The sequence below is a fragment of the Tachypleus tridentatus genome, chromosome 13 (assembly GCF_004210375.1).
Source record: "Tachypleus tridentatus isolate NWPU-2018 chromosome 13, ASM421037v1, whole genome shotgun sequence".
NCBI lineage: Eukaryota > Metazoa > Arthropoda > Merostomata > Xiphosura > Limulidae > Tachypleus > Tachypleus tridentatus.
Window position 1 is genome coordinate 155,428,862 of NC_134837.1, and position 14,487 is coordinate 155,443,348.

Sequence of the window (14,487 nt, forward strand, 5' to 3'; positions counted from 1 at the left end):
GTGTTTCAATACCCGTGGTGGGCAGAGCACAGATAGCCCATTGTGCAGCTTTGTGCTTAATTCAAAACAACAACAACATCTAGTCCATTCAACCAATTATATACCTTATTTTTATTATGAAATATCATTGTGAGTAGATGAAATATTACCTAATAAAGAGATCAAAGTAACTAGAAATGTTACTATCTTTCTGGACCATATGCTGCTGCCATGACAGTGTAAAAACTTGATGATAAAGAAAAATAGAATATTTCTGTAGAAGGTATAAAACAAAAGGTATATTCAAATGTCGCATCTATAGCTTCAAGAGGATACCTTTACTAGCTCAGTTTGAAGACTCATCCTTAAGATGTTGTCTCCTTGGATTAATTCCAGGTGTTTATCCCTCATAGTCTCAGTTGCAGTAGCCGCAGTTTCACTTCATGTCACTTCCCTCTTTTTGTTATTATTTGAGAGGAGTTATTACCATGACGTACTTCTCTATTGTTCATGATGTGCGAGTAATTAATATTGAAGAAAAGTGTTGTTGGGGATTAACTTTATGCAGAGGCATGGATGAGAGGTTAGGCTAGCTTCAAAATTTAGTACATCAGAGACTGGACTTTTAATAACAATAGAAAGAGTATTCATTGTACCGCCAAGAAGTAAAATACACTCCAGAAAAGGTAGAGTGTTGTAAGCTATAATTTCAATGTTATAGTTCATCTGTTTTACAAATGAGTTAATAATCATAATGAAGACACTGGATCTAGAACTCATAAGAGTAGTACTAGCACCTAGAGACTTTCCATACTTGGTAGAATAGACTTACAGATGAGAGTAGTTGTATGAAATGTTGCAATTTTTTTTATAATTGAGTGTCTATGTGTGTTCTACTTTTATCATTTGGTAAAAAAATAATGCCAACAATAATAAGAAATTAGTTTATTAATTCTGCAGTATTTCAACAAGCTAAGTTCACTTTGACACAAAGTTTAGGCCAATGTTCACAAATAACGTAGCACAGTATTAAAACATAAACAGATCTTCTTACCCATACAGTAATGATACTGTAGTAGAGTAAATTTGTCAACAGGAATATTTTTTTTCCTTTTTGTATTTACATGAACGTTATTGGATGGAAATTACAAATACTTCTGTTTTGCTATATATCTTACAAAAACATATTTAATGACTTTCATCTTATAGAATGTCTTTAGCTTGTTTAAAACTCACCTGTTATTGGAGGACCTATAAAACAGGCAACTCCTATAAAAACCAGAAGCAAACCAAAAGCACTTGTCAACGTATCCAACCCAAGAAGATCCACTAAGATGATGGAAGTAAGACTTACATACGCACCTGCAGGAAGAATCTTACGTCATAATTATGATCTCTGTCATAAATAACAATATCAAATCAAACTAATTTATCATAAACTTAAAATTAACATTCATATTAATAGTAATAGTGAAAATTCAATGCTGTTTGTAATTTATTTTGATGACACTTTAATTAGCCCCCCTACAGTAGGTTTCGATACCCGTGGTGGTAGCTTTGTGCTTAACTACAAACAAGCAAAATAACTCATGAAAAGGGAATTGAGATTTATACCCTTATTATCAGACACAAAATATGGCTACATACTGTAGCTACTCGTTTAATCATGCAGTTCAAATACGTGTTTCAGAAATAAATATTCAAAAGCACATTGCAAACATATAGTTTTAAAAAACTAATCATAAATAATGTACCCTAAAAGACGCTGATTAAAATAATGTCTCTCACCTGTTGTTACACCAAATGTTGCAGCATAAACAGCCATCAGTATGTAAGTGTTGCACAAAGAACTCAAAGCAGTTGAAATACCACAGATAATCAGACTGTAGTTGTACAACCAAAACCTATTCACCCAAATTTTGTCGGACAGATATCCCAAGATTACTCGACTTGCAGTATTAGCAATCCCAATCACAGAGAGAAGAAAGCTAGCATTTTCGTCTTCTGCAATACCCATTTCCAGAGCTCTAGCTTTGATGTACAAATAAGGAACATTGAACCCTATGCTGGTAAAAAAGTTGGAAAATCCAAACAGAAGAAAAACGATATCTTTAAGAAGAGAAAAATCGATCATTTTATGTAAGGCATCTCTCATCTCATTAGAATAATGAAAGTACCTCAGTATTTTCCATTCTTTTCCTGATGAAATTCTCTAGGGATAGATATAATACTTGTAGTATTTGCTACTGGAGATGACTGAAATTTAGGAATATTCATAAGACTTGCACTATAAAAAATATCTTTATGGTATAACGTTTCTTGTTGATTATGGTGGTGGTGATAAAGTCCATTACTATTATCTGGTGATGGTGAACGTACAACAGAAAGAGTACTATTTCTACGGTTTGCTGCGAATTTCCCTTTGAAGTTAAAGTTGTTTTCAATCAAAATGTCTGGATAGGATTGAAAATGTTTCAGTATAGCGTTGTCAACATTCACCACATATCTCTCTTTCTCATAAAATAATGTGTTTGCATTTTTATCGTCAGTTTCAACTTTAGTTTCATTACAAAGCTTGTTTGGTTTGGACTGAGAAACATGGATTCTCGTGTGACTTTTTTTAGGTGGTTTTCTTACTTGTAAGGGTCTATAAAGTGCTCCAAAAACAATACCATTGAGTAGTATACCAGATACAATCATCATTGCGCCTTTCCATCCATAATAATTTACTAACCAATCCGTTAGTGGAGCTAAAGCAAAGATTCCAAATCCTGAACCACAAACAGCAATTCCAGTAGCAAAGGCACGCTTTTTTTCAAAATAACAAGTGACACAAACAATGGCTGGAAGATACATTAGGCCTATTCCAGTTCCTAAAAGAGAAAATATTAACTTCATCGTCAAAATATAAAATGTTTTTTTAAAGATTTCTAAACCTGATCCAATATAGTTAATGTGAGTCATTTAAGAGGTGGAAGCTATCACTGAACACATTATTACCTATACCTAACAGTACACAAAATGCATAACTTAATACATTTGTTAGCATGACAGTATATTCTACTAATTTTTTTAAAGAATAAATGATAAGTATATGTATATTTAAATTGTTAATTATCAGAAAAGTACTATTTCAATTAGAATTTTAAGAGAACATTATTTTGTGTGACTGTATGGTATGTGGGTATTTATTTTAATATTACTGCAGATAACTGATTTTCTGGCTCTCTTTTCAACAGTCTGATCAGTCAGATATCCATAGACATTGTGTTTGTTGATTTGACTAATATATCTTCATATGGTATAAAATAACTTTCCGTGTCATTTTACAGACCTACTTAAAGTGTATGTGATGATTGACTGGATATCTTGTGGAAATAACTTATGTGCATGCGACTTATGTTCCTTTTACAAATGGAGATGCTTTTTGATTAAGTTGCATACTGGTGCCTAGGGCACATGGACAGCTTTTACAACTAACTGTTTTGTCTGTAGATGCTCACCTGTTACAAGTCCTCATATTTTTCTTACCATTAATAAGTTATGATTTATTATAGATCTCGTTTTTGGTGGTTCTGGTTCACCAAGTAAATCCATATTCCTTTGTTTTCCAAATCCTCATTAGAAATTCTAAGCCCTCAACTTGGACGTATATTTATGATCAAATGTATGAATATTTTGCCTTAGAAAGAGCTATTACGTGACTTTTGGTGGCATCACAGTACGCACAAGACACTAAACAATATTAAAATACAGTTCTAATAATTAGATTCTACTTTTACTTTATATCAACTGTGGTCAATACGCAACCAACTGATATGATTATATGGCTTTGGAATACAGTTGCTTTACTCTTGGGCTAGTCACATACATTCCAAAGGTATCATTTTCCCTTTGGATTTTCTGGGCTATTCCATGAAAGTTTGCGTTGGAATATATCTTAGGCTAAAGCTACAATAATGTCTTTAGTAAAGTGTTGTGCAGAGATGTAGAAATACCTGGATTTATTGAACTCAAACTTTATGGTACTTAAATATGTATTGTACTAATTTTACACCCTGTGTAAGTTTTCATCAAAACCTCATATAATGTTTATTAATTTATTGTATTTACATGTGTGATGATTCAGTATCATCATATTTGACCATTTCATAACATATGGAAGGTTACATATATAAGTCTCAGACCAATGTGCAAATGGTTGTGCGTGGACTTTCTGAGAAATTAGTTTATACAAGAAGGTTATACAGAAATCTGTATAAACCTGGACGGGTTGGTTTGGATTATGCAGATATAAAAATGGTTAAAGTATATAATTTAAAAATTGTGGAATAACACACTTTGATCTATCTATAAATAGAAGTTATCTACACAGTTCTCACTCAATTACATTTTCTCTAGCTCTTATTTGCTCTTATTCTCTTGCATATCGTCTCGTTGTCTTTCACCCTATCAGAAAGCTCATAAGTAGAGAGATTAGAAGCTTAATTAGTTTGGTTACATAATACAATGTTAATATTACATAATTTTATTTTTCTACGTTCACATACGTCTACTTGTCTGTTACGTTCATTTGGTATGTGTTTTCAAAATTATTCTCTGTAATAACTTTTCCTGAACCTTAGAATTAAAACAAAAATGATGAAATGGGATAGAAAATATATCATTTAAAAATTATATTTCGCCTCAATTAACAAGGCATCATCAGGTGCTCAGCACAATTGTACAAGACGATTAAATACACCCAGTTGATGACGTCACAAACAAAACTAAGTTCAGCATAAGTATACATTTAGTCCTTGTGTTGTTGTTTTTTTATCAAGCGTAGGTATTCCTCTATTAAAGTGGTTATTACTAAAGCTGACAAGGTAGTACTGTTACGGTAATGAAGTACTGTGATTATTTAAGTAAAAAGAGTGATCAAGAACATTATCATTTTTAAGTAACAACCCAACTAAAATAGATAAAAGAAACTGAACAAATTTTAATTAATTTTAAAAAAGAAATTTTAAATTGATTGTCTTTATAACTGCTTGAGAACCAGTGATCCAAAATCACCTTACATTTATGTATTACCCGAGATACATAGATATCATGTACCTCTAAAACCTCCTGTATCCACTAGAGAAGTGTTTAATTATAACAAAGATAATTGTTTAACTTAGATATTAAGTTTGTTTGTTTGTTTTTAATTTCGCGCAAAGCTACTCGAGGGCTATCTGTTCTAGCCGTCCCTAATTTAGCTGTATAAGACTATAGAAAAGGCAGCTAGTCATCACCACCCACCGCCAACTCTTGGGCTACTCTTTTACCAACGAATAGTGGGATTGACCGCCACATTATAATGCCCCCACGGCTGAAAGGGCGAGCATGTTTGGCACGACGGGGATGCAAACCCGCGACCCTCAGATTACAAGTCGCACGTCTTAACACGCTTGGCCATGCCGGGCCATCTTGTAAGTACTCATGTGTCAGCAGTAGTCATATTAAAAATTTAAAAATGGCGAAAACCTCAATATTAATTTGTGCGAAATGCATATATAAATCTTTGGGCATGTATAATTAATGGCCTAAAACTCTGTGCTCCCTGTAAGCCAGCAGTAACTTTGCGAACTTACAAAAATAAAACCTGGGGTTTGACTCCCTGTGATGGAAAAAGTACAAGTGATCTATTGTGCTAAAATAAAAAGAATTTAAAAATCTCAAATGGACAAAAATATATATATATATAGCGTATTTACAATATTATTTTCGTCACGCCATGCTAATATGTGTCAACTGATTAAATTATAATAGATCTGAAAGAAAAATTTGGAAGAACTTTAAAGTGTCTTTTAATTTTATTGATTTAAAATTGCCACATTGTCATTGCTACATTTATATTTGTCGTACAGTCGTTAAGATTGTCTACCAGGGTCTATTAACTATGGAAGTAGGTAACCATCAACACTCTAGTATCTACCACCCACTTTAAGGAATTGACTTTCACTCTTGCAGCGCATCTACGACTTATCGTGCGAGGAATATTTTGTCGTATCCTACAAATTCGAACTCGACACCTTTGAAATCTAGCTCTACCAAAGGTATGATTTGTTTTGGTTTTGTTTCGAATTTCGAGCAAAGCTACGGGAGGGCTACCTTCGCTAGCCGTCCCTAACTTAGCAGTGTAAGACTAAAGGGAAGGCAGCTACTCATCACCACCCACCGCCAACTCTTGGACTACTCTTTTACCAACAAATAGTGGGATTAACCATCACATTATAACGCCCTCACGACAAGGGCGAGAATGTTTGATGTGGCGGAAATTCGAACCCGCGATCCTCGGATTACGAATCGAGTGCCTTAACCACCTGGCCATGCCGGGCCTCACAGGTCTGACCTGTAACCTAAGTGTTATCACTAATATTTTATTTTAGCACGCTTAGTAAGAGCCAAGGGAGGTTTTTTTACTGTAAAGTTATTGGTTAAATATTTTAAATGCTCAAATTTTTAAGTTAAAAAATGTCTATTGATTTTTAAAATTCTCACGCTTTCTTTTTACACAAATTAAAAAAAATATTTCAAAACTTATGAATTTTTGTTTCCAAGGAGAAGTGCATAGAAAAGCACAGAGTTATGGTAACACTTACTATGAGATGGTAGCTCTTTGTGCTCTTCTGTGACTGTGTTTTAGAAACTAATGACATCAGTTGAGAACGTCATCTTTATGCTGCACCTTGAGCTTGCAGGCTGTATATTTAAGTGTAATACAGTACTTTGATTCGGACACAGTGGGCATCAATGTGTCTCTGAAAGGTTGCTGTTTTCTCTTGGAAAACAGTGTCACTAATACCATGTTTTCTTGTACTTCGTTGTCAGGGATGTGATACATTTAAGAACCTCCATGTCAAATGGTATATCGAATCGATCAGGATATATAGATCGCAGTAAAAATAGTACCAAACGTCTGCAATTTCAACTAATGAGAATTATCCCAAAGTTATGGGGGGGGGGAATCCACAACATTTTAGCATTTCTTGACTCATACGCCGTGTGTGAAAAATATAAAAATTATACTTTGGTAAGTGGTTTGTTTTGAATTTTGCGCAAAGCTACACGAGGACTATCTGCGCTAGCTGTCCCTAATTTAACAGTGTAAGACTGGAGGGAAGGCTGCAGTCATCACCACCCACTACTCTTTTATCAACGAATAATGGGATTGAACGTCACATTATAACGCCACTATAGCTGAAAGGGCGAGTATGTTTGGTGTGACGAGGATTCGAACCCGCGACCCTCGGATTACGAGTCGAGTGCCTTATTCACCTGGCCATGCTGGGACTACTTTGGTAATTGCACAGAAATTTCGATTTTAATTTCATTTGTGTTTTTAAGCGTTATTGCAAAGAAATGAAGCAGAAGAATAACCTACCTGTGCATACACCAATGGTAAAATATAGATACGTTATATTTGGAGAAAATATACTAATAAATAGACCGAAATATGCTAAAACAGAACCAGTGATGGTCACAACTCGACAGCCATATTTATTGGTAAGAGCACTGGCTACGGGGCCTAGAAAAAATCACAAGAAGAAAATGTTGTATTAAAGGAAAAATAAGATTAATATTAGAGAATATTATATCTTATAAAGATATAATTTACAAATGCATTTTTTTTTACAAAATTACGTTATGATTCACTTAAAACCTTTAAAATACCAGAAAATCAAAAACCAAAATAACGTGATTTCAAATAAGTGCATAATTTTCTGTAATTTATATGTGTTAATATTCTGTCTGTTAATAAACTGGCTTATTTTTATTTTCTGCTGCTTTTGAGAAAGCAGACGAGAGAAGTTTCAAATAATAATTACAGTAACCATTATCAGTTAACTTTATTTTCTCGTGACTAGACTGTATATTACGTAAAAAAACTACCTTGATTAATAATAGATAAAAATTTTATAACATAAGAAAGTTAAAATTTCGTAGTATTTCTGCACACCGCAATATTATCAAGCGCGAAACCGCTATGTTACTTAATACTGTTAACTGATTGTTGTGTTTTAATTGAACAGCACACACTTTTCGTCAGTACAACAAAATTTGGCTACTCAGTGGATGTTTCACATTTAAATATTTTATCTGAAACGTTACGTTCTGGATGAAGATTCCTCATGAAATGGTTTATATATTATCCGAGTTAGACCTAAGTTTACATGCTTACACGTTGCAGACTTCAGAACAAATATTTTTATTTTCACTTCGTCATGTTTTCTACGGGAATCTATATCAGTTCTTTAATCCTTCAGACATGACTTAATATCTTTTAGTACTTTAATAAATGAATAAATTATTTCCGTGTGTAAAATTTTAAAATTCGCCTATTTAAACGTTTAGATGAAGATAATATACAGCAAACCACATACCTACAATAAAAGTTACGCCGACCATTATTGAAGCAACCCATGCTGTCACTCCTTTGGTTTCATGAAAATATTTCAAAAATTCCACATAGAATATTCCAAATGTGTATGTTACGCCATCAGCTAGAACATGGATCATGAATGATGAAAAAACCACTACCCATCCCCAGCCGCCATCTGGTGGTAAAAATGTAGTTTCTTCAGGATCAGGCGAGTCGTCTTCCGTATCTTTATTTGATAGAGACAGCTCTTCCGTTTCGCTTTTTTCCATTTTGCTACACTGTATTTAATACACACCATGTAACACTCGCGAAATATGTTTAAGCAATTAAATATAGTTCAATAAAAGCCGACAGGTAAGGCTCAATTTAGGCATAAATGTTCGGCATATCCATCATTGAAAGAGAACAGAATAACTTGGTAAATCGTATACGTAGGTCAGAGAACGATTTTCACGGTTTAGTCGTACATTGTTGCCGTTGTATGACTGAAAGCTCGGTAAAATTGCCTGTAATTAGAATGTTATATTTAATGTATTAACTCGTGATATAACAAATACAATAACACCGACAAATGGTGATAAAACTACCACCTCTAAATATTTAACGAAGGATACGGAAACTAGGTGAGATAAAAATGTAAAAGGTTTTTGCAAAGAGTTATGGCTGTTTACAATGTTTATATTTTACTTTGTATATTTTTCTATAGTTTACATAAATATATATTAGGTGCAAATTAATTTATATTTTAAAAATATTTAGTTTTAGTGTATTATTTATTCAACAACATAGCGTGACGGTAATTTAGGTTAAAGTTTATAATCATATAAAGTATATAACCAGTGGCGGTCAGAAACGTCTGTCTCTGTTCACCCCGGCCTAGCATGACTAGGTGGTTAGGGAACTCGACTCGCAATCTGCAGAGCACGGGTTCCAATCCCCGTCACACGAAACATCCTCATCCTTTCACACATAGGGGCGTTATAATGTTATGGTCAATCCCACCGTTAACAGTGAGTGGTGATGACTAGTTGCCTTCCCTATAGTCTTACACTGCTAAATTAGGGACGCTAGCGCAGATAGCCCTCGTGTAGCTTTACGCAAAATTCCGAATAAACAAACAAATATACTGATTAAGTACACTTTACTACAATTACAGCTTTTACAGGCAGTAAAATTTATTTTTGAGAACAGATACGATGTTGTAATCACTAGTACGATCATTCTGAAGTACTTCAAATTTGTGTACTTAATAATGATTGAAGTGTATGCTTTTTAATTTTGCGCAAAGCTATACGAGGGCTATCTGCGCTAGTCGTCCTGTATAAGCAATTAAATTCTTTTATAGAGTATTTTTATGTCATTTTCGGAAACTTAACGATTTTTTTTCATTAAAATATACTTTTATTCTTTCTTTGTCACATATCTCTCAAGCATCATGCATCTAAGTGCCCATGCTTTATTTTATTTCCGTCTTTTTTACATAAAATTATTTCTAATAGCGGTAATAACGACATAGTTTACGTTTTTATTATGCACGATGGGCCCGGTATGGCTTAGTGTGTTAAGGCGTGCGACTCGTAATCTGAGGGTCGCGGGTTAGCATCCCCGTCGCACCAAACATTTTCGCCCTTTCAGCCGTGGGGGCGTTATAAAGTCATGGTCAATCCTACTATTCGTTGGTAAAAGAGTAGCCCAAGAGTTGGCCGTGGGTGATGATGACTAACTGCCTTTTCTCTAGTCTTATACAGCTAAATTAGGGACGGCTAGCACAGATAGCCCTCGTGTAGCTTTGCGCGAAATTCAAAACAAACAAACAAACATTATGCACAAATATATTTCCGATTTGAGATTTCAAATAGGCCGCGCTTTTTGGCATAATAAGCGCTAAAAAACAGATCTTCTTTATAGTGACAAAAATGATTTTAACGTTTTTACGAAATCTGGTACGTTTGTTGAAGTGTATCAGACTTTATATGGCCCTATACAAAGAGAAACAATTGAAAATCTAGTAAAAGCAATGGAAAATGTCTGAAATTGTGAGTTGAATTCAACAGCGTAAAACAAAACCAATACACAATCTAATATAAAGTAGGGACAACGATCAATACAATAACGTGAGAAAAATGGATACGCCAGTATTTAGATGAGAAATAGTTTTATTCGAATTTCGCGCAACGCTATACGAGGACTTCCTGTGCTAGTTGTTCCCAACTTACAAGTGGTAGAGAAAAATCAGTTAGTCAACACCACCTGCAGCCAACTCTTAGGTACTTTTTTTACCAACGAACAGTAGAACTAATGTTTACATTATAACGCCACAACGGCTGAAAGGGTGACATTTTCTAACATTTCAGTGCTGGGGTGTTCGAACTCGTGGCCGTAATATTGCGCGTCGAACACCTTATTCACCAGGTCATGCCTAACCTTTACGAAATTTACGTGATCATAAACATGTGCTTGTATTTACACTGGATACGTAGCTACATGTCTGTACAAAAAATTGCCCAAGTATGTATTTATGTGCATACAGGCTTGTACCTCAATTGTGCTAAAACATTCGTAGAATAATAAAAATGATTTCAACTGACTAATTTTTAAATAATGGCAGAATAATAAGAAAAATCCGATATAAACTGATACCATTATCAGTGAACAGATAGTTACGGTGTTTGAACTATTTGTATAAATAACACACTTTCGTTTCACTCTCTGAAACTTAACACGATCAAACGCTACATATCTCAAATAATGAGAAAGGCCTTTGTCTGAGGAGTCCAACATGCATATTGACTTTTCAACTGAGAATAATCTTACCTGGTTTTGCTTAGTCAAACTTTTCAATGCAGCTTGCGTGGTACATAGTGTCGTTTTCATCACGTGAAGACTGGCTTTGACTGCCTTCGATTTTAACTTTAGTTCTTTATTTGCAAAGTATTTCACTCAAATAACATTTAACCTGGTTTTAACTTCCTAACAAATGAACATTATATTAAATACAATTTTTATGAGTTTTCTCGACTTACTTAGATCTAAAATACGCACGTGTAGTTCATTGAAAACCATATGATTATCACTTTCTGAAAACACGCATTCAGTTTGTTTCCATTACAAGTTTACATTTATCTTACTTTGCAATAATTTAGTCTTGGTTCGTTTCATAGTCTGCTATAAACACCTTTTAGCTAATTGTTTCTTTACCACAATTTTTATTCTTCGTTTTTGTAAGTTTCTTTATCTTAACTCGTAAAACTGTATTTGTATATTTGTTTGAAGTTAAGCACAAACCAATACAGTGGGCTATCTGTGCTCTGCCCACCACGAGTCGAAACCCGGTTTCTAGCAGTATAAATCCTCAGACATATCGATGTGTTACTGTGTCATACGTTGAAAGTTTATAACGGTTTCATACTCTATACGCTACTATAAACACCATTTCTTTACATTATTATCACACCGAACTTACTCGCCCTTTCAGCCGGGGGAAATGGCATTATAATGTGATGGTCAATCCCACTGTTCGTTGGTAAAAGAGTAGTCCACTGCTAAATTCGGGACGGCTAGCACAGATAGCCCTCGTGTAGACATGCGCGAAATTCAAAAACAAACAAATACATTGTTGTTTACTTTACGGGTAGTAGTATTAAATGAAGTCATGCCTACGTGATTTTCTTTATCTGACCGCGTAAACTTTTTCAAATAGACTAGGATTTACCGACCTAACTAATACATAATGCCTGCGAGACTGTTTGTTTATTTGTTTGGAATTTCGCGCAAAGCTGTTCAAGGGCTATCTGCGCTTGTCGTCACTAATTTAGCAGTGTACGACTAGAGGGAAGGCAACTAGTCATCACCACCCACCGCCAAACTCTTGGGCTACTCTTTTACCAACGAACAGTGTGATTGACCGTCACATTATAATGCCCTCACGGCTGAACGGGCGAGCATATTTGGTGTAATGGGGATTGGAACCCATGACCATCGGATTACGAGTCAAGCGCCTTAACCACCTGGCCATGCCGGGCCCTGGCTGTAGAAAATCGTAGCTTAAATGGCGTGCGTGAAAGTAATGTAGTAAATAAAACTGAAGCGAAAATCATGGAAACCATCGCAACTGTTTTACGGGTCCTTTGAAACGAAAATCATGGAAACCATCGCAACTGTTTTACGGGTTCTTTGAAACGAAATCATGGAAACCATCGCAACTGTTTGACGGGTTTTTTGAAACGAAATCATGGAAACCATCGCAACAGTTTTACGGGTTTTTTGAAACGAAATCATGAAAACCATCGCAACTGTTTAACGGGTTCTTTGAAACGAAATCATGGAAACCATCGCAACTGTTTTAAGGGTTCTTTGAAACGAAAACATGGAAACCATCGCAACAGTTTTACGGGTGCTTTGCTTAATAGCTTTTTCCAGCGATTAGTTTGGGTGCACAGGTAATTCATTGAGATATTTTGCACATTACAAATCAGGAAATGTTTGCAAATAACCCATTACAAATACATTAAATAATTCTGCTACACTGTATAAAGCAACTGAAGGATAATTATAATTTTTTTTTTAAACCATAGTTATAACAAGCCAAAGTCACTGTTAAAACATCGTCAATCATTCTTTCCATTCATTCTTATACAATATATAACACAAGCAACCTGTGATCAGTAATATGATCGGAAATATAAATGGATAGACATTCAGCTTATACTATATATAGTGTAGTTGCCTTACACAGATGTGATTTAAACGTAACATTGAAGGGAATCACAATATTGTAAATGTTCCATTTTATTCATGAACCAAGATTAGGCCTCGAAGAAGACAATTTAATGTTTCATTCATGTGAAGATCCATCGGACAAATGGCATAAACTTGCTTATTGCTGCATTAGCTAAATGTCTCTCATAGTGCTATTACCGGAATGTTGGACAACTTCTAAGCCAATGGTGAATTTGCTCAAACGCCTTACCAAATCGAACCACCTTCCACAACCCATGAACACTACCATTATCTTCAATTTCTAATACTCTTGCCCCCTTCCAGTGGCATAGTTGTACGTCTTGCGGACTAACAACGCTCGAAACAGAGTTTTGATACCCGTGGTGGGCAGAACACAGATAGTCAATTGTATAGCTTTGTGCTTAACTACAAACAAACAAGCAAACCGTTATCGAAATATCAGTTTGAGTGTAAAAATAAAACAGTAGTGCCAGACTACACGTATTATTTGTGGTGATCATACTACATATTAAATGAAATGTCGTGAACAGTAAAGGTTTTAACAAATTTCACCAACCTTAGACTAAATGACCATTTACTTGCATTTCAGACCTACACTTCTTGTATAATAGACCTACATTTCAGACCTACACTTCTTGTATAATAGACCTACATTTCAGACCTACACTTCTTGTATAATAGACCTACATTTCAGACCTACACTTCTTGTATAATAGCAGTGGTGAAGTTATTCTTGGTTCTTGATGACGAGAAACCTACTTGAAATAAAAACTTATCTAAGAACGGCTGGTATTAAAATTAACACTTTTATTAATAAAGCGAAGAACAACATTTCGACCTCTTTGTTAATCTGAAGATGACCTAGGAAAGTCGAAACGTCGTTCTCTGCTTTATTGGTAAAAGTGTTAATACCCCTACCAGTCGTTATGAGATACATTTCAAACCATTTGATAAATCATCATGTAAATCGTTAACATACAAACTTCGCCTCCTCCAGTGACACAACGATATGTTTGTGGACTTGCATCGCTAGAAACCAGGTTTCAATACTCCTTTAATTACTTTGCGCACCATATTTGACCACTAATGGGTGATTTCAATTTTTGTTTTTTAGCTGCACTATTTTTAACAACTTGCTAGAATATGATGTTCTGATTAAGTAAATGGATGCTGTAAATATGACTGGTGTATTAAACAATACTCGTTAAAGGCAGTTTTAGTGAGTTTATGTTACAAAAATAGTGATATTCAAACAGTTTTTACAAAGTTCACATGGAAATATAAGTTTAACTCAAGCTATTTCGGATATTCATTACGGGTAGTAGTTACATAATGATTTTATTCAGAGCTAAAGCATG

General features: G+C 34.6%; 1 protein-coding gene across 1 annotated transcript in view; it reads right to left on the minus strand.

Annotated features, from left to right (window-relative positions):
- Positions 1–14,487, minus strand: part of LOC143239133 (monocarboxylate transporter 13-like) — a 38,281-nt gene that overhangs the window by 14,827 nt on the left and 8,967 nt on the right. The window contains 5 exon segments of the mRNA XM_076479976.1: positions 1,216–1,341; positions 1,768–2,158; positions 2,161–2,852; positions 7,391–7,534; positions 8,391–8,895. Coding sequence (XP_076336091.1) covers positions 1,216–1,341; positions 1,768–2,158; positions 2,161–2,852; positions 7,391–7,534; positions 8,391–8,658 — 1,621 coding nt within the window. The 5' untranslated portion in view covers positions 8,659–8,895.